This window comes from Schistocerca serialis, unplaced genomic scaffold (assembly GCF_023864345.2).
Source record: "Schistocerca serialis cubense isolate TAMUIC-IGC-003099 unplaced genomic scaffold, iqSchSeri2.2 HiC_scaffold_922, whole genome shotgun sequence".
In the NCBI taxonomy this organism is placed as follows: domain Eukaryota; kingdom Metazoa; phylum Arthropoda; class Insecta; order Orthoptera; family Acrididae; genus Schistocerca; species Schistocerca serialis.
In genome coordinates, this window is record NW_026048543.1 from 20844 (window position 1) to 44893 (window position 24050).

At 58.3% G+C, this 24050-nt stretch overlaps 1 protein-coding gene across 1 annotated transcript; it reads left to right on the top strand.

Annotated features, from left to right (window-relative positions):
* Window positions 1-8900: 8900 nt before the first annotated feature.
* On the top strand, window positions 8901-10548 carry LOC126452752 (nascent polypeptide-associated complex subunit alpha, muscle-specific form-like; the record flags this gene model as incomplete). The annotated part of the gene is made up of 2 exons (XM_050091117.1): window positions 8901-9852; window positions 10250-10548. Coding segments are annotated over exons 1-2 (1251 nt in total), but the record flags the coding sequence as incomplete, so codon positions are not given.
* Between the last annotated feature and the right edge of the window lie 13502 nt (window positions 10549-24050).

A 24050-nucleotide genomic window follows, 5' to 3' on the forward strand; every position in this document is an offset into this window, starting at 1 on the left:
CAGAGGTGCGCGGGTGCGCAGGCTTGGCGCGCGGCTTCTTCGCAGACGACGCAGACTTGGCCTTCTTCGTAGTGCCGGTGGCGGCGGGTGCCGCAGCAGTCTCGTTCGTAGCCGCCTGATCTGCCATTTCGACGACGCGCGTAACACACAGCGAGAGCGAGCGGGACGGCAGGCACGCAAGCACAGCACAGCAGCAGAGCAGAGAATCACAAGGCCCAGCCAGTGTCGCGGGCGGGCGCGGACGGCCGAGAGAGCGGCCGCCACTCTGCGCGCCGCCGCGCCGCGCCTCCCGCGCTTGCTACCGCCCAACGTCCGACAGCCTGTGCGGAGCAGCCCCAAACCTGCGCCACAACCGCCCGCGCCTTTCAAACCACCGAGGATGGGGCTACACACAGCCACACCACAGTCGCCAACCAGTCGCCACGGCAGCGCCGCAAACCACGGCCAAACTGCAGCTACCGCGCGCTACAGCCTGGGTCGGCCCGCCGAGAATCGCCGCCCCCGCCCAAATGCCGCCCCCACAGCCCCAGCCGACGACCCGCCACAATGGCCAAACCTTCGGCAAAACTCCCACACCGTCGCCGCGGCAGCCCGGCCAGCGCGGCCGGCGCCACAGCCACACAAGCCGAGGCGTGCGGCGATGACGGCCGTGCAAACGCGCCTCCGCCGCCCCATCGCCTTCCGTCGCCCTCCCGCCGTTTCCCGATCGGCCCGCAGCCGTCGGGCCACATCGCGCGCCGTCCTCCTCCTCTCGCCCGCCAACATTCACAGCCGTTTCTCAACAATTGCCCGCCGCAAACGGACGCCGCCTGCGCAACAGGCGCCGCCGCCCCTCGCCGCTTCCGACCCACAACCCCTCGACCGAGGCAAACCGCAATCCGAATCTACAGACCAACCCAATCTGCCGTCAAGCACACACGACAGCCGACCTTACACGTTACGCGTTACACATTACGTTTACACGTCTACGTTAGGTTAGGTTAGGTGGACGTGGGTTAGGTTAAGGGGACTTGGGTTAGGTTAAGCGTCAAACTTAGGTTAAGCATTCAAACACGTCAGGCGTCAGAGGTTAGGTTAGGTTAGGTTAGGTTACACGTTAGGTTAGGTTAAGGGGTCAGTGCTAGGTTAAGAAGCGTCAAACGTAGGTTAAAAAAGCGTTCAAACGTGAGGCGTGAGCCGGACAGCTTACCTTACGTAGACGTTAGGGGCTCACAGGCTGAGCTCACCTCGCCACACCACAGGTTAGGTTCGGTTCGGTTCGGTTCGCTCGGCTCAGCGTAAAGCGCCGAGGTCAGGGTTACGTTCGTTCACCTTCGGGCGCCACACTTTCGGTTGAAAGGTCGCGACGGGACGACGTCGGCAGGCACGCCGCAAACGAACAAAAACGTACAGACGACGTCGGAAACCGCCGACAGACGGGGGAGCAGCACGACCACGACCAGACACCGAGCGCGAACCAGACACACGCGAACCACCCCCACCGGCCAAAGGGCACCACACAACAACCCAGAGCACCACGTGTCGACACCAGAGCAACCCGCCGCTCACGCGACATGGCTGGCACCGAAGGGCAACCGCCCGCAACTGCGCTTTCCGCGCCGGCCCGGATGCACGTCGTGCTACAACAACACCACTACCGTACACAGCCGCTGTTCACAACATCACTATCAATGGCGCGCCCGCGGCTCGCCGCCGTCGCAGTCGCAGCCCCAACGCCAGCACTTTTGCACCACCATTCACACGCACCGCAACACAGCTCGCCGACACAGCCGAACAAAACAAACACCACACAACAACAACAGCAACAACGCCGCCGCCTCTACTTGTGCCGGCGACCCACCCCGCCGATGGCGCACCTTTCGCCAGCCGGCAATCGACACACACGCACCCACCCACCGGGGCCCAGTGCAAAAAAAAAAACACACAAAAACAAAAAAACAAAACAACACAAACGACACGGGAAGCGCACACCGCCACTTCGCGCGCACGCCACCAACCAGTCGTCGTCTCAAAATAACAAACACAAACAAAATAAACTAACAACTAGGGCAACACAAAACAAAAACGCCTCGCACGAACCGCCCACAAAAAGGACAAGCACACGCACAGCCTCTGCTGACGACCACGACGCAGCGGCACGCTGCTCCTGTCCCGCGCCCCGCGCCCCACTCGATTCACAACTCACGCGACACCGTCAACGACGGGCTCGCTTCCCGCAACCTACCACCTTTCCGCCACGACGCACAGCCCCAGCCCCACCCGACGACTGCACTTTCACCACCGCCTCCCCCTTCCCCCCCAAAACACACACACACACACACACACACAGCCAGCCAAAAACGCACTCGCGACCCACACATGCACGTGCATCGGCACACGCCAACCAGTCAACGTCGACAACCACACGCCACGCAAGGCTCGAAACGAAAACGAAACCGGCGTCCTTCCACGTTGCCATCAAGCTACGCGACACAAGACACAAGGAACCAACACAACAGCCGGCCCCACTAATTCCCACTCTCACGCCGCAAAAAGCACACCGAAACCGCCAAACACGCACGCACATTCCCCTTCGCACTGACACCACCGACCGGCTCGCTACCACACACCTCTCGGCAGCCGTTTCACGCCAATTCGCCACACAGTCGACAAGCGCCCGCCCTGTACGGCACACGCAACGACGCAGCGCAGCAAAGGGCGCCCGCAACACATACCTCTCCGCCGCCCGACGCGCCAACCGCCACACCACACCGCCAGCCACTCGCAAATTGTGCACTGCCACCAGCCACACGTCCAACACGCCGCGCCGCCTCCGGCCACCCGCCAGGGGGCGCTCACGTCCGCGACAACAGCGCGGCCCGCCGGGCCGGGCCGAACCGAACCGAGCCGCCGCTGCTCTGCACTCGGCACGGCCACACCCTGCTGCAGACCGGGCTCGTCCCTCTGTACGCGTCTGCCTGCGCATCAACACAACACGACCTTTTTTTTTTTTCTCTCTCTCTCTACCGCCATCCCTTCTTCTCGCGTTTTACTCGTTGTTGCAGCAGCGGCGCACACCTACACATCCACAGCCCCAGCCGAGCCGGCCTCACCTCAGGGCCCGCCGCCAGCGTCTCCTCCTCGGGCACAGGTGCGGTGCTGTGGCCGCCCATCCAACCGCATTGCTGGCCGTCCAGCCACCAGGCGTTCCCACTGCCGCGAGCCACGCCGCGCACCGACCCTGCTGCAGAAAACGAAGCATAGCCAGAGACCGACCGATACACAAAGCAAGCCGTCGCCTCGCCTCTTGTCCTTCCTGCCTTCCTTCCGCCCCCGCCCTTCTCACACCACCGCCTCTCCACTTTCGCCCCCCCCTCCTTTTTTTTTTTTTTTTTTGTTTTCTTCTTTCTTTCTTTGGCCCTCTCTCCTTCCCGCCATGGCGGTTACGGCACCGCCTGCAGCGGCAGATTTTTTGCGCCCACACGCCTACTCCTACCACCATTAACCTTGCCCTGCCCTGCCCTGCCCTGCCCTGCCCTGCCCTGCCCTGCCCTGCCCATCAACGTCGCAGTCGAACCGACGCTTGCCAACACACTGCCCACGTTCCTTTCTCTTTTCGGCCTACGCCCATTACGCGCCGCCGCCACAGCACCTTCCCTTCCCACAACACACCGACGTCATCACACGCACCCAAAACAGGGGCCACGACCGTGTTCCTCGCCCACTCCCATCCCGCACGGTACGCACATTCCCAACTACTACCGCGCACCCTCCCTTTCCAATCTGTGTGTCTCTGTGTCTGTGTCCTGTCCGCGCGTGACGCCTCTCAACATCCGCCGTCCCCCGTCCCGTTTTCGCCCCCATGCCGTCGTCGCGCCGCCTCCGCCCCTGTCCGCCCCGCACCACACCATACACCGCTGCTTGTCCCGGCCGTTGCCACCAAAGGCGCCGACCGCAAACGCGCCACGCCGCAGCCCCCGTGCGTCTCGCGCTCGCTTGCATCTCCGTGCCGACGCTGCCTCTCTTCCCGCTCGCACTCGACCTCGACAACACAGTCTTTGGCTCCGCCACTGCGTGTTCCGGTGGTACGCACGCTGCAACACGTATGTATTCATTACCAGAGCGATGGCGAGGCATGACAGCATCTCTGTCTGACCAGAGAGTTCTTTATCGCTGCTAGTCGGCGCTTGGACCGCGCCAGACGACAGTAGTGGCACGCACCGGGTCGCCAGGAACAGTTGTTATATATATATATTGTAGCGCGAGTCGGGAGAGGTAGTAGTCGGTCGACAGTAGTAGCGGGTGGACGGTTGTACTGAGCGGGCGTCGGCGGCGTGCTCTGCTCGTCTCGCGACTCTGGTCACGGTTCGGGACGATGTATAGTCTATTGTGTTATAATCAAAAGGTGGTGTGACGCTGCATTGCGCAAATCTGATAACGTATGTTCATTGTACTTATTTTGTTCAACAACAAAAGCCCCACTATTACTTTTTTTCTAAAGTAACTTTTGTCTCTTAACGAAAAACATTCACTTTTTAAAGACTACTTCCTATGGCATTTCCCTCCAAGGAGTGCAATTAATTACCAGCCAGCACTCATTCATTGCACACAGCTGTGTAAGGGGTATCTACAATTGAGGAGCGGATATAAATGCAATTTTTTGTTTTTTTTTTTTTTTTTGTGTGTGTGTTGTAACCTCCCAGCAACATTTAAAATAATGGACAATGTTATTTACGGATGCTAATGGACATTGCGCTAATTGTAACCTCGCCCACAATGAGAGGTATTGAAAATGGCAACAAAAATGTGAAATTCGCAATCTGACTCAAATATAAAGTCTTCACACAACATTTAAAAACGTCCGTTCAGTGACAAGAAACTTCAATTAAACCGAAATATCGGTCTTTGGCCCTGTGCAAAACAATCAGAATTAATGTCTTACCTCCGAATAAATGGATGTCACATTTCTGCTCTGGTTGTTGCGCAGCGCTTGGAGGAACTGCATTGCAAATAATAATATTCTCTTTTTTGTGATTTTTGTGACATTTTTCTTCAAAGAAGTGGAATGAAATGTGAAGTGCAACGAACTCTTTAGTTCAATAAACAATTAAATGTTTGAAAAATGCTTTTGAAATAAAAATTATTACTGGGGAACTTGTTGGAGAATAATTACAATAAATACAATTTTTCATTATCTAATGATTATATTAATTAACAGTATACCTTATTCACCATCTTGACCAGTGTTGCCGACCGCCTACATCACACAACCGCACTCGGCTGCTACTACTGACCGACCGCTCTGCATGACGACTATTAGCGTACTGCACGCGACGACTACTGACAGAGTACAGCCCTCAACTACACAGAGCTACGGACTCGCAACGACTACTGACTGACTGACTGACTGAGAACCGCTCGCAACACTCGCGCAGTCCAGCGCAAACTCTCTGGTCACAGATGCTACAATGTCTCGCCATCGCTACTATGTTACATACGTGTTTCAGTGTCTTTTTCATTGGGGTAACGATCTTTGGCTCTTTTTATTCTGAATACAGGGCCAAAGTCAACGCTGCTGCCCTTATACAATTTATCAGGTTTCATTCATTATGTCTGTTGCAATGTTACATACGGTTCACTCTTTCATTAATATTATCGTTGGGTTTGTTTTGTAGGGACGTTAACATTCTGGCACATTTTTATTATCATCGGACTCTCTGCTATTTGTGCAGGGAGGTTATACCTGGGTCCATTTCCATTTCCATTTACATTTTAATATTGATAGACTTTTTGTTTTTCCTTCTTTTTTTTTTTTTTTGTTGTTTTTTTTTTTGTTTTGTTTTTCCCGCTCTCACCACCACCGCCGCATCACGCCTTCCGTTTTCTTGGTTTCTTTTCTGTTCTTCAACTGCTTCAACATCACCGCGCCCCATTTCCACACCACAGCCATCAGCCTCCAAGACGGGCGGGCGCAGTGTGCCATTTCCGGCGCACAAGCACACCCGTACGGTACTCTCCTCGCCCCCACGCCACCAACAACACAGCGACCACGCGGCTTTCAGGCATGGCACGGCACGGCACCGGCGAAATGCGCCGCCCCCGCCCCTCCGCGCATCCGTCCGTCTCGCCACGTTCACTGACAGCCGCGTCTGCGGCTACACCACGACAACCACAACACAACACCGCTCCCCTCCCTGGCAACTCACATTGTTTTTCTCCTCCTCTTTTGCACAAACCACAACGCCGAGCACAGGCGCAAGCCACCCACACCGCGCCCCTCCCCGTCCCGTCTTTGGCCGCCGCTCCTCGTTTCCTCGTTTGCCCCCTCCCATCTCCCGAAATGCCATGCCAGCAGCGTTACGCATGCCCCTCCCCTGTCCACACAACACTACCGCCTAACGAACAGCCTTCCGGGCCACATGCAGGGCACGCCCACCTCCAAACACTGCCAATTCACGGACGCACGCACGCACGCACGCACGCACGCACGCACACACACACACACACACACACACACACACTCACTTTCTCGACACCTTTCTGTACGGAGGGTGCGTCATCTCGACCGTGACAGAGTGACGGCAACTATCGACGATCCATTTCCCCCCACTGGTAAAACATGTCCACTAACACCTACATACATCATTCAAGTACACAGACAATAGCATACACACAATGGGAGGGCACACGAACATGGACGGCACGGCACTGTCATACACTCTTCCTCAGAACCATATCAACAAACGTTACGTACATCCGGGAAAGCGAAAGCGAACGCGAAAGCGAAAGCAAAAGCAAAGGCAAAGCCCAATGCAGCCGTCAAAGGTAACGTTCACCACGGCAGACACTTGCAGCCGCGCCGCCGTTAAACGCATTTCAGTGCGGCTCCAATACGCCTCCGACACGGGAACGTTCCGTTGCTCTACGAATGCGTTTCTCCCCTTTTTCCCTTCCCCCCCTCCTTGCACTCTTGCCTCATTCCTCACGTTCTGCCCGGACATTCGACCGATCAAAGTCAACCTTTCGTTACCGTTCTCAGCGCGACGGTGTACAACAGTATGACGGGTGTGCCCACGACTTCGGTTCAGTTGCGTGACGCCGGTCTATCGCGCCGATCGACAGTTACTCAGGGGGCGACGGATCGGACCACGTCACCGACACACAAAACACTTTCAAAACAAACAAATACATACCGGATGGACACAGACAAACACGTGTACAGACATTCGCCAAACAAACGACCGCCGCCGCCGTCGTCGCGCTTACTGTATACTGCACTGGACACGCGTGCATCTTGAATGACGACATCGGTGTGCGTGCGTCGTACGCAATCAGTCAGACACGGCTATCAAACATCAGAGTCGAATGGTACATCATCGTGCGTGTCGCCGTACACGTACAGTACAATACAACAACAATGCGTCTTAATGGCACGTTCATTTCAACGTCACTCACACACCTCCACGCTGCAGTTACGTCGCACCATTGTCAAACTCGGCGTACAGCAAAGGGAATAGTGGGCGGCAAAAAAAAAAAAAAAAACCAAACAAAAACATTTCACATTTCACCCTCGCCATGTATGATGTGCAAAAAAAAACAAACCCGCAAACGGCCGTCGTTACGGTGACACAAAAGTCGCCGATCGCACTGTCCCCCCTCGCAGACGGGTAACACACACACACACACCAACAACACCAATGGGTCAAAAACCACGCCAACGAGGCGTGCCACCATTCCACGCCACGGCGACCAACCTCGTGGCCGTACCCCGCGCAACACGCTTTGACGCGCGCCCCCCCCCCCCCCCACCCACAATCAAAATGCACACATACATCACAGCCGTCCACACAAACAACAACAACAATTCCGCCCTTCCCGCAAAAGGCAAGTTGGTGGCCCTGAAAAGGGCCGTTTTGCCGCTCTCGCAACGGACGAGCCTTCTCCATCCTTCCTTCCTTCCTTCCATTCCAGAGCCACCTCCTTACTTGGAGCTCGTGTACTTGGTCACCGCCTTCGTGCCCTCGCTCACGGCGTGCTTGGCCAGCTCGCCAGGCAGCAACAGCCGCACAGCGGTCTGGATCTCGCGGGACGTGATGGTCGAGCGCTTGTTGTAGTGCGCCAGGCGAGAAGCCTCGGCCGCAATGCGCTCGAAAATGTCGTTCACGAAGCTGTTCATGATGCTCATCGCCTTCGACGAGATGCCCGTGTCAGGGTGCACCTGCTTCAGCACCTTGTAGATGTAGATGGCATAGCTCTCCTTCCTCTTGCGCTTCTTCTTCTTGTCGCCCTTCGAAATGTTCTTCTGCGCCTTGCCAGCCTTCTTGGCGGCCTTCCCGCTAGTCTTGGGCGGCATCTCGAACCAACGTACGGCAGCAGCAACACCAGTAGCAAGCGCTCCGCTCTAGTCAGCGTCTCCCCACACAGTGGCACCCGCCGCCAGCCGCCGCCGCACCTTTACCAGCTCGCCCTGTTGCGGCCGCCGACCAATGGGGCGCGCGCGCAACCGGCCGCCGCACCCGAGCCCATAAAGCACCCCCACCCCGGCTGCGCCGGCACGCACGCAGTCTGCGCCGAGCCGCCGCAGCGCCAGGTCGCTTGGGCTCTCCGCAGCGCTTTGTCCGTCGCGCGCCTTTGTTCACGAGCGCCTTTGTTCTCGCGCGCCTTTGTCAAGGCACGCGGGCCGAAGGTGGCCACGTGGCAGAAGCGGTAGCGGACTTCTCCAGCTAACGACTCGCTTGCGAGTTCGTCTAGCGGCAAAATTGTGTGTTACCGTTATCGTGGCTGCAATACAAATTGATCAGCATCAATTTGTATTGCGCCTAGGGACTGTTAGGGCACGCCGTGAGTCAGGACCCCCTTCACGTGGGACCAGTCCGCGCTCACTCGCTTAGCACCCACCCTCAAGAGCTCCTGTCTTCCCCATGGAAGGCAATAACATCGCTGCGAACGTCGCGGCGGTGGTCGCCGCGTCAGAGCACGCTCTGGCGGCGGCCTCCAATGCTCCGACCCCCGCGACCGCTCCTCCAGGGTATCGCCCACTCACAACGGTCGAACTCTTTGTTGTAATGAACCGCATGGCCAAAGCCGCCACCGCCTCTGAACGCGAGGCCGCGGAAAAGGCTTACATAAGGTTCTTACAGTACGACCTCGCCGCCGCACTGCCAGGCGCAGCCAGTGAAGAGGCCAAGGTACCGCCGGGAGCCCCGCCAGGCGTGTCCACGCAAGAGGACACTGCACTGCCGGAGGCGGCCCCGAAGGGAGCAGAGCCACCAGGCGTGGCGTCTCATGCACCCACTGCCCTGCTGGCTCCCCCCACGGTACAGGCCAGTCAAGAGGCTGCTGACCTGCCAGCAGCATCTCACGAGGACGTCATTCCAGAAGCCAACCTGGAAAAATTAATCCACGATGGCGAGGCTATGGAAGTCTCACTCCCATCGCGAAAAAGGCCGGCGGATGACGATGAGTCGTCCGAAAACACCCCTTCTTCTGCCCACAGAATGCCGCAGCAGAAGAAGAAGCAAACCGCGCCTGAAGGCGCCACAGAAGACATTGAAGCAGAGGAGGAAGAAGATGAGTTTGTCGTCCCCAAGCGGAAGCACACGGCTCGGGCAAGGAAGCTCGAGCAGGTGCAGCCGCTCCCGACGGCAAACTCGTTCGAGTCCGCCCCAATCGACACCGAGGCTATGGAGGAAGCGCCAAGGCCGCCCAAAAGGGTGGCCCCACCACCAATCAATGTCCTTTGGAAGGACACCTTCCGAGCCTTCCTAGAAAAATTCTCTGATGGTGTGTCCGCACCACCCAAAATAAAGTCCCTTGGGCGCGAGATGTTGCGCATCACACCTGCAAACATGGACGACTACCGCGCAACCATGAGTAAGATTCGGGAGGAGGGGCTGTTCTGCTACACTCATGATGCAGAGCGGCTCCCTCTCCTGAAGGTAGTCTTCCGCCGTTTGCCCATGAGTATGGAACCTGATCACCTCAAGGAGGAACTCCTCGCCCTGGGGTACAGCGTTAGATCAGCAGGCCTCATGAAGTCACCCAGGACACGGAGGGACATGCCACTGTTCCTCGTTGTCCTGGTGGACAGCATCGAGGCCAGAAAGATATTTCAACTTAAAACAATAGCCACAGTCGACGTAGAAGTTGAGCCGCTCCGGGCCAAGGGGCGAAGAGCACAGTGCTTCTCGTGCCAAGGCCTGGATCATGTGGCACACTTCTGCACAATGCCTGCCCGTTGCGTCAAATGCGCGGGCTCCCATCAAAGCAGAGACTGCAAAAAGAGCAAAGATGAACCGCCGAAATGCTGCAACTGCAGTGAACAACACGTGGCCAGCTACAGGGGCTGCAACCTATTTAAAAAGACCAGGCGCCGCGGACGCGGACGTGGAACGTCACGCCCAGTCCAGCAAGGCACCAGCTATGCCACAGCCGCAAAAGGCGCGGCCCCAGCCCACCAGGAGCGACAGCAAGCACCCCCAGACGCCACGAACAAGCCGGCTGCCACAAACCAGTCACCAGCAGCCCAGCCAGGCCCCACACCACCCGCAACAAGCACCAAAGACTGCAGTCAGGGCCCACTGCGTCCCACCCCCAGCTCCCCACACCAAACATGTCAGGCAAACGCACAGGTGGCCAGTCGCACGGCACCTGCTGCACACATCCCACCGGTTCGGAATACTGCAACAGCCATTCCTGAACCCCACAATAAACCCTGTTTGGAGACAACACAGCTAAATGCCCTCCTGCACTCGCTGACGTCAATGCTCCAGCAACTCCCAGTACTAGTGCAGGCAGTCACGGCGGCCCTCCAGGCCAGCACCGTCCCAGCCCCACACCATGGATAACCCGCACATACATGGGCTAACCGTCTGCGGATTCAACGCAAACGGCCTGGTAAGGCAACAAGGTGAGTTTCGCAACTTTCTGCAGGACGAAGCAGTTGATATATGTCTCGTTTGCGAAACCCACCTTAAGCCTGGAGTCCAAGTCAGGGCAGCCAATTACGCCTGTTACCGCTATGATAGGCCGACTGCCGGTGGTGGGACAGCCGTGTATGTTCGACGTGCACTGATGCACCATGCCACCCACCTCCCTGACCTAGTATCGGTGGAAGCCACAGCAGTCAGCGTGTCCACCGCAATAGGACAGATAACCTTCGTTGCTGCCTATAAGCCCCCACGCGCTACTCTTGCCGACCAGGATATCGACGCGCTACTGGCGGCTGGGGGGCGGGTTTTCATTGCGGGTGACTTCAACTCGAAGCACGCGGAATGGAACTCCCGCCTCACAAATGCCAATGGCCGCCGTCTCCTCAGAGCTGCCCAGAGAAACGGCGCCATAGCTCTGGGGCCATTCGAACATACCATCTTCCCAGCCCGCCAGGATCTGTTGTCCGACGTGCTGGACATAGCAATTCTCAAAGGTATAGGGCACCACATCTCCGCATCGACGCGCTGTGCACTGTCATCAGATCACGTCCCAGTGATCTATGACGTGGACATCGTCGGTGCGGCCCTTCCGCCACGTCGTCCGAACTTCAGGAACCTAAACCGAGAGCGCTATCAGGAGGAGGTCCTCCCTCTCCTGACAGACGCCCCAGACCCTTCTGAGGTTGGCACGGACACTGCCCTGCAGTACCTGAGCGAAAAACTGCTCCAGGCCGCCGAGGCAGCCTCACCGCCTCCCGCACAACATCCACTGGTAAACTCCCGTCGCCTCCCGCCCGAAATCAGGGAGACGATCCGGGAGAAAAACCGGCTCTTTCGAGAGTGGCAAATTACACGCCAACGTCACACGAAGGCCCGGCTGAACCACATGCGCCGGGAGATCAAGGCTGCAGTCGAGGCCCACCGAAACAGGGAATGGGCGGCCCTAGTGGAAACCCTTGACCCTGCTGACGGCAACGCCTGGCGCGTCGCAAAATCATTTTTGAGACGACGTAGGCGCGTCCCACCAATTCAGGTAGGCCAGGAGGTCTTCAGCCACCCCGATGAAAAGGCGAACGTGTTGGCCGACCACTTCGCGGCGTCTTTCACGCCCGTGGCGGACGTCGTGGACGCCGATCACGTTCGCCTGGTAGAAACACAGCTCCCCACCTTCCTAGCGGCCAGAGAAGACGGAGACAACATTGAGCTGATAACAGTGGAAGAAGTGGCCCTGCAGCTACGGACAATCAGCCCAAAAAAGGCGGGAGGGGATGATGGCATCGTCGGCATCCTCCTGCGCGAACTCCCAGCAGAGGCATACCAGACGCTCGCAGACATCTTCAACACCATCCTACGCACGGGAATCTACCCTTCCGAGTGGAAACACGCGGAAGTGGTAGCAATCCCTAAGACAGACAAGGACCCCCGTCTGGCGGCCTCCTACCGCCCGATCAGCCTCCTGCCCACACTCTCGAAAGTATTCGAGCGCCTCTACGCCAAACGCCTCCTCAGACACGTGGAGGCCGAACATCTGCTTCCAGATGAACAGTTCGGTTTTCGCAGGGGCCACTCCACAGTACACCAACTCATGCGTGTCGTGGAGGAAGCCATGAGAGCCCTGGAGACCCGGGAATACCTTGGGGCGGTGTTCCTGGACGTCTCTAGGGCATTTGACTCCGTGTGGCACGACGGGCTCGTGTACAAACTATTCGTGCACGGGATCCCGACGTCGCACGGGGTGCTACTGAAGTCCTACCTCGAAGACCGGACCTTTCATGTGCGCCTTGAGGAGGGTGTGTCTACTCAACGACCGATCCAGGCTGGAGTGCCGCAGGGGTCCGTACTCGGCCCCCTGCTGTACTCCCTCTACACTGCAGATGCTCCGCGAGTGGCGCGGGTGTCGCTCGCATTATATGCCGACGACACTGCGCTGCTCGTCCGGAGCATGAACCTGCAAGAAATGAGACGGCGTCTCCAGCTAGGGTGTGAGGCTTTAGGAAGCTGGTCGACGAAATGGCGGCTGAAATTTAATGCTGCCAAAAGTCAGGCAGTAATATTCACAAAGAGAATGCTGCCTCGTGACTTAGAGCCGGTGACGATCACGGGAGGCCCCATCCCGTGGTGTAAAACCGCGAAATACCTCGGGGTAACCTTAGACCAGCGGTTAACATGGCGCCCCCACATACAGGAGGCAAAGGGTAGGGCTGCAGGGCGTCTTCGTGTCCTGTACCCTCTACTCAACCCGACTTCGACGCTTCCCCCTCGCCACGGCATCACCCTATACCTGGCACTGGTTCGCCCGGTGCTGGAGTACGCTGCCGTGGTGTGGGGAAATGCGGCCGAAACCCACATTGTTGAGCTCCAGAGGGTGCAGAACCGAGCACTTCGGCTCGCCCTCCGTCTTCCCTGGCGCTACCCAACTGCCCAGCTACACCAACAAACTGGTATACCTCTGCTGAGAGATCGCTTCCGACAATCAGCGCGACAGTTTTATCAAGAGGCCCACAGGTCTCACAATAGGCTCATCCAGGCACTGGGCCACCAAATCCACCACAGGCCGACCACACGTTGGCCCGACCTGTTGCAAGCATAAAAACCTTGCAACAACCAATGGATGCAACGCATCCGATAGGCCAGCCCGAAATAAGTCAGTTCCCTCCCACATCTTATAAGTAAATATTTGCAGGAATAGCACCCGATGCTCACCCTGCCCCTTCACGAGCAAAGGACCGCTCGCAAGTAAAAGTGAAGTGAAGTGCGCCGGCACGCACTCCGCTGCTCGACTCGCTGCCGCTCGCACCGGTCGTTTTCGTTTCCGTTTCGTGTGCACCGTCGCTAGCCCATCGCCATGTCCGGACGCGGAAAGGGAGGCAAAGTCAAGGGCAAGTCAAAGTCCCGCTCAAGCAGGGCCGGGCTCCAGTTCCCGGTCGGCAGAATCCACCGCCTCCTGCGCAAGGGAAACTACGCAGAGCGCGTCGGCGCCGGGGCGCCCGTCTACCTCGCCGCCGTCATGGAGTACCTCGCGGCTGAGGTGCTCGAGCTGGCCGGAAACGCGGCCCGCGACAACAAGAAGACGCGCATCATCCCGCGCCACCTGCAGCTTGCCATCCGCAACGACGAGGAGCTCAACAAGCTCCTGTCGGGCGTCACCATCGCACAGGGTGGTGTCCTGCCCAACATCCAGGCCGTCCTGCTGCCAAAGAAGACCGAGAAGAAGGCCTAAAGGAGGCCAGGCAATCGCAGCGCCGCGTGCTCCCCTGCACGCAACGCGCTTTGCCGGCTCGGCTCGGCCCACAACAATCGGCCCTTTTCAGGGCCACCACACAAACCTACGTCCAAAGCAAAATTTCAGTCGTCCTCGCCGCACCTTGTTTTGTTTCAACTTTGCACTGTCACAGCACAGCCGCCGCCGGCGCACGTCCGCCATCTTGTCGTCCACACAGCCCGTGTGGCCCAACACACACACACACATTTTGCACGGTCGCAGTCGCCTTCCAAACCGACAACGGCAGCAATAATGACCATTGTTAAAGGGAGGCGTGTCGACACACCGCCCTCCACTCCCGCGCGCAACGGCCGTCGACACGAACGAAACAGCTGATCCGGCCGCCTATGCCCACACGCCTTGCCTCGGAAACCCCAACGCCGCCGCAAACAAACACACAGAGCCAAACCACGCAAGCAAATAATCACCGCCTCTCGCACAACAACACACAGCCCGCCATCTCCGTCGCGATCGATACAAAGACACACAAACGAAGCAGCTCCACACACAGCCAGCCACATGACACGTTTCCTTTCCTTCTCCCCTCCCAGTCACATCACGTCGCTCAAACGGAAAGAAAGAAAGAAACAAACAAACACACGCAGCAACAACACAGACTCTTTCGCACTTTTCAACTTCCGAACAGTGTGGTGGCCCTGAAAAGGGCCGTTTTCTAGTCTCTCCCACCCACAAGCACGGCCGCGGGAAGGCCAGCGCCCGCTGCGACGCAGCCTAACCGCCGAAACCGTACAGGGTGCGCCCCTGCCTCTTCAGGGCGTACACCACGTCCATGGCCGTCACAGTCTTGCGCTTGGCGTGCTCAGTGTACGTCACCGCGTCGCGGATCACGTTCTCCAGGAACACCTTCAGCACCCCGCGGGTCTCCTCGTAGATCAGACCAGAGATGCGCTTCACGCCGCCCCTGCGAGCCAGGCGGCGGATGGCGGGCTTCGTGATGCCCTGGATGTTGTCGCGCAACACCTTGCGGTGCCGCTTGGCGCCACCCTTGCCGAGCCCCTTTCCTCCCTTGCCGCGGCCTGTCATCCTTCCTTCCTCGGGCAAAGCAAAACGTGCACAAACAGCAGCTGCAGCGGCTGGCGAGTCGGCTACGGTCTGCGCCCAGCGCGCCCGCCGCCCCCCTATATAGACTCTGGCCCGCCCTCCCCCCACCACGCGCAACCGAGGGCATATAAGCGCAGCACGGAGGCGCGCGGGCCCGTTGTCAAGGCAGCACCGGACGCCGCGCCGCACCTAACCTCCACGCACGCCGCTCCGCTACCGCTACCGCTACCGCCATGGCCCGCACAAAGCAAACGGCCCGCAAGTCCACCGGCGGAAAGGCGCCGCGCAAACAGCTCGCCACCAAGGCGGCGAGGAAGAGCGCGCCCGCCACCGGAGGCGTCAAGAAGCCCCACCGCTACAGGCCGGGCACCGTCGCCCTGCGAGAAATCAGGCGCTACCAGAAGAGCACAGAGCTGCTCATCCGCAAGCTGCCATTCCAGCGCCTAGTGCGCGAGATCGCCCAGGACTTCAAGACCGACCTGCGCTTCCAGAGCTCCGCAGTCATGGCCCTGCAGGAGGCCAGCGAGGCCTACCTCGTCGGCCTCTTCGAAGACACCAACCTGTGCGCAATCCACGCCAAGCGCGTCACCATCATGCCCAAGGACATCCAGCTCGCGCGCCGCATCCGCGGCGAGCGCGCCTAAACCGCGCCGCGGCACCGCACCGCACAAACAAAAACGGCCCTTTTCAGGGCCACTAACATCTCTCCGTCGCGAGCAAACTTTGTCGGTCGCCTGCCTCTCGCCCCGCAACCCAAAAACAAAAACCACCACTTCCCGTCCGTCCGCCACACCCGCTCACTCTGCCTGCCTGCTAGCAGCGCGCAACAATCACACATCATCCCTCCCCCGGCGCTCCAAGCGCACAATACCCAACGGCCGACGTCACACCGCACGGCTGGCTGGCTGGCCGGCCGCCCGCCGCTTTCGTTTCGAAAACAAAAAAAAAACCCGCACTCCACTCCGACGGCCAACGGCCAGGCAGGCGCGCTCGCTCGCTCTACACGCCGCCGAAATCCCCGCCGACTCCTTCCACATCTCAACGTGCCCCCCGTTGCAAAACATAACACACACAAAGGAACAAAACAAAGACCAGACACGACTCGACAAGACAGACATCCGAGAAGAACGAACGCAGGCAAGCCATCCAACGTATTCAAACAAAACAACGTGACAGAAAACCAACCGTCGGCCGCCGCCACAAACACGGCGACAATCAACCACGACAACAACAACACCGCTTACCGCTACCGCCGCCCACACCCGCCACCGACCCCCGCAATCCAACCACCACGGCACGCAAACAGCATCCCCACGGGCATACAGACAGACACCCACACCAAACGCAACACGACAATCAAAACCTTCCCCGACGTGCTTTGATGGCCCTGAGAAGGGCCGTTTTGGGCCGCGCGTCTCTTGCGCGCCACTAGACGACGACGGGGGGTGGGGACGACGGAGTCAAGCGCCAAACCCTTCCTTTCCCATCTCTTTCTCCTCTACTCTACTCTACTTCTTCTTCTTGGGCGAAGCCTTCGCCTTAGACGGCGTCGTCGCCTTCTTCGGGCGCGGCGCCTTCGGCTTCTTCGTCGGAACCTTGGCGGCCTTCTTCGCCTTCGACGGCGACTTGGCCTTGGCCGGCTTGGCCGCAGCCGCCTTCTTCGCACCCGCGGGAGCGGCCGACGCCGCAGACGCCTTCTTGGCGGCGCCCGCCTTCCGACCGGTCGCCGCCTTCACGCCACCAGCCTTCTTTGCGCCGGCCGCACGGGCGCCCTTCTTCTCCTTGCTGGCCGGAGCGGCGCGCTTCTTCTTGGCACCGCCAGCACGAGCCTTGCCGCCCTCGGCCGCCCCCCCGCCGCCGGCGCCGGCAAGCTTGAACGAGCCGGACGCGCCCTTCCCCTTCGTCTGCACCAGCTCGCCCGCCACGACGGCCGACTTGAGGTACTTCTTGATAAACGGCGCCAGCTTCTCCGCGTCCAGCTTGTAGTGCGCGGCTATGTACTTCTTGATCGCCTGCAGCGACGACCCGCCGCGCTCCTTCAGACTCTTGATGGCGGCCGTCACCATCTCAGAGGTGCGCGGGTGCGCAGGCTTGGCGCGCGGCTTCTTCGCAGACGACGCAGACTTGGCCTTCTTCGTAGTGCCGGTGGCGGCGGGTGCCGCAGCAGTCTCGTTCGTAGCCGCCTGATCTGCCATTTCGACGACGCGCGTAACACACAGCGAGAGCGAGCGGGACGGCAGGCACGCAAGCACAGCACAGCAGCAGAGCAGAGAATCACAAGGCCCAGCCAGTGTCGCGGGCGGGCGCGGACGGCCGAGAGAGCGGCCGCCACTCTGCGCGCCGCCGCGCCGCGCCTCCCGCGCTTGCTACCGCCCAACGTCCGACAGCCTGTGCGGAGCAGCCCCAAACCTGCGCCACAACCGCCCGCGCCTTTCAAACCACCGAGGATGGGGCTACACACAGCCACACCACAGTCGCCAACCAGTCGCCACGGCAGCGCCGCAAACCACGGCCAAACTGCAGCTACCGCGCGCTACAGCCTGGGTCGGCCCGCCGAGAATCGCCGCCCCCGCCCAAATGCCGCCCCCACAGCCCCAGCCGACGACCCGCCACAATGGCCAAACCTTCGGCAAAACTCCCACACCGTCGCCGCGGCAGCCCGGCCAGCGCGGCCGGCGCCACAGCCACACAAGCCGAGGCGTGCGGCGATGACGGCCGTGCAAACGCGCCTCCGCCGCCCCATCGCCTTCCGTCGCCCTCCCGCCGTTTCCCGATCGGCCCGCAGCCGTCGGGCCACATCGCGCGCCGTCCTCCTCCTCTCGCCCGCCAACATTCACAGCCGTTTCTCAACAATTGCCCGCCGCAAACGGACGCCGCCTGCGCAACAGGCGCCGCCGCCCCTCGCCGCTTCCGACCCACAACCCCTCGACCGAGGCAAACCGCAATCCGAATCTACAGACCAACCCAATCTGCCGTCAAGCACACACGACAGCCGACCTTACACGTTACGCGTTACACATTACGTTTACACGTCTACGTTAGGTTAGGTTAGGTGGACGTGGGTTAGGTTAAGGGGACTTGGGTTAGGTTAAGCGTCAAACTTAGGTTAAGCATTCAAACACGTCAGGCGTCAGAGGTTAGGTTAGGTTAGGTTAGGTTACACGTTAGGTTAGGTTAAGGGGTCAGTGCTAGGTTAAGAAGCGTCAAACGTAGGTTAAAAAAGCGTTCAAACGTGAGGCGTGAGCCGGACAGCTTACCTTACGTAGACGTTAGGGGCTCACAGGCTGAGCTCACCTCGCCACACCACAGGTTAGGTTCGGTTCGGTTCGGTTCGCTCGGCTCAGCGTAAAGCGCCGAGGTCAGGGTTACGTTCGTTCACCTTCGGGCGCCACACTTTCGGTTGAAAGGTCGCGACGGGACGACGTCGGCAGGCACGCCGCAAACGAACAAAAACGTACAGACGACGTCGGAAACCGCCGACAGACGGGGGAGCAGCACGACCACGACCAGACACCGAGCGCGAACCAGACACACGCGAACCACCCCCACCGGCCAAAGGGCACCACACAACAACCCAGAGCACCACGTGTCGACACCAGAGCAACCCGCCGCTCACGCGACATGGCTGGCACCGAAGGGCAACCGCCCGCAACTGCGCTTTCCGCGCCGGCCCGGATGCACGTCGTGCTACAACAACACCACTACCGTACACAGCCGCTGTTCACAACATCACTATCAATGGCGCGCCCGCGGCTCGCCGCCGTCGCAGTCGCAGCCCCAACGCCAGCACTTTTGCACCACCATTCACACGCACCGCAACACAGCTCGCCGACACAGCCGAACAAAACAAACACCACACAACAACAACAGCAACAACGCCGCCGCCTCTACTTGTGCCGGCGACCCACCCCGCCGATGGCGCACCTTTCGCCAGCCGGCAATCGACACACACGCACCCACCCACCGGGGCCCAGTGCAAAAAAAAAAACACACAAAAACAAAAAAACAAAACAACACAAACGACACGGGAAGCGCACACCGCCACTTCGCGCGCACGCCACCAACCAGTCGTCGTCTCAAAATAACAAACACAAACAAAATAAACTAACAACTAGGGCAACACAAAACAAAAACGCCTCGCACGAACCGCCCACAAAAAGGACAAGCACACGCACAGCCTCTGCTGACGACCACGACGCAGCGGCACGCTGCTCCTGTCCCGCGCCCCGCGCCCCACTCGATTCACAACTCACGCGACACCGTCAACGACGGGCTCGCTTCCCGCAACCTACCACCTTTCCGCCACGACGCACAGCCCCAGCCCCACCCGACGACTGCACTTTCACCACCGCCTCCCCCTTCCCCCCCAAAACACACACACACACACACACACACAGCCAGCCAAAAACGCACTCGCGACCCACACATGCACGTGCATCGGCACACGCCAACCAGTCAACGTCGACAACCACACGCCACGCAAGGCTCGAAACGAAAACGAAACCGGCGTCCTTCCACGTTGCCATCAAGCTACGCGACACAAGACACAAGGAACCAACACAACAGCCGGCCCCACTAATTCCCACTCTCACGCCGCAAAAAGCACACCGAAACCGCCAAACACGCACGCACATTCCCCTTCGCACTGACACCACCGACCGGCTCGCTACCACACACCTCTCGGCAGCCGTTTCACGCCAATTCGCCACACAGTCGACAAGCGCCCGCCCTGTACGGCACACGCAACGACGCAGCGCAGCAAAGGGCGCCCGCAACACATACCTCTCCGCCGCCCGACGCGCCAACCGCCACACCACACCGCCAGCCACTCGCAAATTGTGCACTGCCACCAGCCACACGTCCAACACGCCGCGCCGCCTCCGGCCACCCGCCAGGGGGCGCTCACGTCCGCGACAACAGCGCGGCCCGCCGGGCCGGGCCGAACCGAACCGAGCCGCCGCTGCTCTGCACTCGGCACGGCCACACCCTGCTGCAGACCGGGCTCGTCCCTCTGTACGCGTCTGCCTGCGCATCAACACAACACGACCTTTTTTTTTTTTCTCTCTCTCTCTACCGCCATCCCTTCTTCTCGCGTTTTACTCGTTGTTGCAGCAGCGGCGCACACCTACACATCCACAGCCCCAGCCGAGCCGGCCTCACCTCAGGGCCCGCCGCCAGCGTCTCCTCCTCGGGCACAGGTGCGGTGCTGTGGCCGCCCATCCAACCGCATTGCTGGCCGTCCAGCCACCAGGCGTTCCCACTGCCGCGAGCCACGCCGCGCACCGACCCTGCTGCAGAAAACGAAGCATAGCCAGAGACCGACCGATACACAAAGCAAGCCGTCGCCTCGCCTCTTGTCCTTCCTGCCTTCCTTCCGCCCCCGCCCTTCTCACACCACCGCCTCTCCACTTTCGCCCCCCCCTCCTTTTTTTTTTTTTTTTTTGTTTTCTTCTTTCTTTCTTTGGCCCTCTCTCCTTCCCGCCATGGCGGTTACGGCACCGCCTGCAGCGGCAGATTTTTTGCGCCCACACGCCTACTCCTACCACCATTAACCTTGCCCTGCCCTGCCCTGCCCTGCCCTGCCCTGCCCTGCCCTGCCCTGCCCATCAACGTCGCAGTCGAACCGACGCTTGCCAACACACTGCCCACGTTCCTTTCTCTTTTCGGCCTACGCCCATTACGCGCCGCCGCCACAGCACCTTCCCTTCCCACAACACACCGACGTCATCACACGCACCCAAAACAGGGGCCACGACCGTGTTCCTCGCCCACTCCCATCCCGCACGGTACGCACATTCCCAACTACTACCGCGCACCCTCCCTTTCCAATCTGTGTGTCTCTGTGTCTGTGTCCTGTCCGCGCGTGACGCCTCTCAACATCCGCCGTCCCCCGTCCCGTTTTCGCCCCCATGCCGTCGTCGCGCCGCCTCCGCCCCTGTCCGCCCCGCACCACACCATACACCGCTGCTTGTCCCGGCCGTTGCCACCAAAGGCGCCGACCGCAAACGCGCCACGCCGCAGCCCCCGTGCGTCTCGCGCTCGCTTGCATCTCCGTGCCGACGCTGCCTCTCTTCCCGCTCGCACTCGACCTCGACAACACAGTCTTTGGCTCCGCCACTGCGTGTTCCGGTGGTACGCACGCTGCAACACGTATGTATTCATTACCAGAGCGATGGCGAGGCATGACAGCATCTCTGTCTGACCAGAGAGTTCTTTATCGCTGCTAGTCGGCGCTTGGACCGCGCCAGACGACAGTAGTGGCACGCACCGGGTCGCCAGGAACAGTTGTTATATATATATATTGTAGCGCGAGTCGGGAGAGGTAGTAGTCGGTCGACAGTAGTAGCGGGTGGACGGTTGTACTGAGCGGGCGTCGGCGGCGTGCTCTGCTCGTCTCGCGACTCTGGTCACGGTTCGGGACGATGTATAGTCTATTGTGTTATAATCAAAAGGTGGTGTGACGCTGCATTGCGCAAATCTGATAACGTATGTTCATTGTACTTATTTTGTTCAACAACAAAAGCCCCACTATTACTTTTTTTCTAAAGTAACTTTTGTCTCTTAACGAAAAACATTCACTTTTTAAAGACTACTTCCTATGGCATTTCCCTCCAAGGAGTGCAATTAATTACCAGCCAGCACTCATTCATTGCACACAGCTGTGTAAGGGGTATCTACAATTGAGGAGCGGATATAAATGCAATTTTTTGTTTTTTTTTTTTTTTTTTTGTGTGTGTGTTGTAACCTCCCAGCAACATTTAAAATAATGGACAATGTTATTTACGGATGCTAATGGACATTGCGCTAATTGTAACCTCGCCCACAATGAGAGGTATTGAAAATGGCAACAAAAATGTGAAATTCGCAATCTGACTCAAATATAAAGTCTTCACACAACATTTAAAAACGTCCGTTCAGTGACAAGAAACTTCAATTAAACCGAAATATCGGTCTTTGGCCCTGTGCAAAACAATCAGAATTAATGTCTTACCTCCGAATAAATGGATGTCACATTTCTGCTCTGGTTGTTGCGCAGCGCTTGGAGGAACTGCATTGCAAATAATAATATTCTCTTTTTTTGTGATTTTTGTGACATTTTTCTTCAAAGAAGTGGAATGAAATGTGAAGTGCAACGAACTCTTTAGTTCAATAAACAATTAAATGTTTGAAAAATGCTTTTGAAATAAAAATTATTACTGGGGAACTTGTTGGAGAATAATTACAATAAATACAATTTTTCATTATCTAATGATTATATTAATTAACAGTATACCTTATTCACCATCTTGACCAGTGTTGCCGACCGCCTACATCACACAACCGCACTCGGCTGCTACTACTGACCGACCGCTCTGCATGACGACTATTAGCGTACTGCACGCGACGACTACTGACAGAGTACAGCCCTCAACTACACAGAGCTACGGACTCGCAACGACTACTGACTGACTGACTGACTGAGAACCGCTCGCAACACTCGCGCAGTCCAGCGCAAACTCTCTGGTCACAGATGCTACAATGTCTCGCCATCGCTACTATGTTACATACGTGTTTCAGTGTCTTTTTCATTGGGGTAACGATCTTTGGCTCTTTTTATTCTGAATACAGGGCCAAAGGTCAACGCTGCTGCCCTTATACAATTTATCAGGTTTCATTATGTCTGTTGCAATGTTACATACGGTTCACTCTTTCATTAATATTATCGTTGGGTTTGTTTTGTAGGGACGTTAACATTCTGGCACATTTTTATTATCATCGGACTCTCTGCTATTTGTGCAGGGAGGTTATACCTGGGTCCATTTCCATTTCCATTTACATTTTAATATTGATAGACTTTTTGTTTTTCCTTCTTTTTTTTTTTTTTTTGTTGTTTTTTTTTTGTTTTGTTTTTCCCGCTCTCACCACCACCGCCGCATCACGCCTTCCGTTTTCTTGGTTTCTTTTCTGTTCTTCAACTGCTTCAACATCACCGCGCCCCATTTCCACACCACAGCCATCAGCCTCCAAGACGGGCGGGCGCAGTGTGCCATTTCCGGCGCACAAGCACACCCGTACGGTACTCTCCTCGCCCCCACGCCACCAACAACACAGCGACCACGCGGCTTTCAGGCATGGCACGGCACGGCACCGGCGAAATGCGCCGCCCCCGCCCCTCCGCGCATCCGTCCGTCTCGCCACGTTCACTGACAGCCGCGTCTGCGGCTACACCACGACAACCACAACACAACACCGCTCCCCTCCCTGGCAACTCACATTGTTTTTCTCCTCCTCTTTTGCACAAACCACAACGCCGAGCACAGGCGCAAGCCACCCACACCGCGCCCCTCCCCGTCCCGTCTTTGGCCGCCGCTCCTCGTTTCCTCGTTTGCCCCCTCCCATCTCCCGAAATGCCATGCCAGCAGCGTTACGCATGCCCCTCCCCTGTCCACACAACACTACCGCCTAACGAACAGCCTTCCGGGCCACATGCAGGGCACGCCCACCTCCAAACACTGCCAATTCACGGACGCACGCACGCACGCACGCACGCACGCACGCACACACACACACACACACACACACACACACTCACTTTCTCGACACCTTTCTGTACGGAGGGTGCGTCATCTCGACCGTGACAGAGTGACGGCAACTATCGACGATCCATTTCCCCCCACTGGTAAAACATGTCCACTAACACCTACATACATCATTCAAGTACACAGACAATAGCATACACACAATGGGAGGGCACACGAACATGGACGGCACGGCACTGTCATACACTCTTCCTCAGAACCATATCAACAAACGTTACGTACATCCGGGAAAGCGAA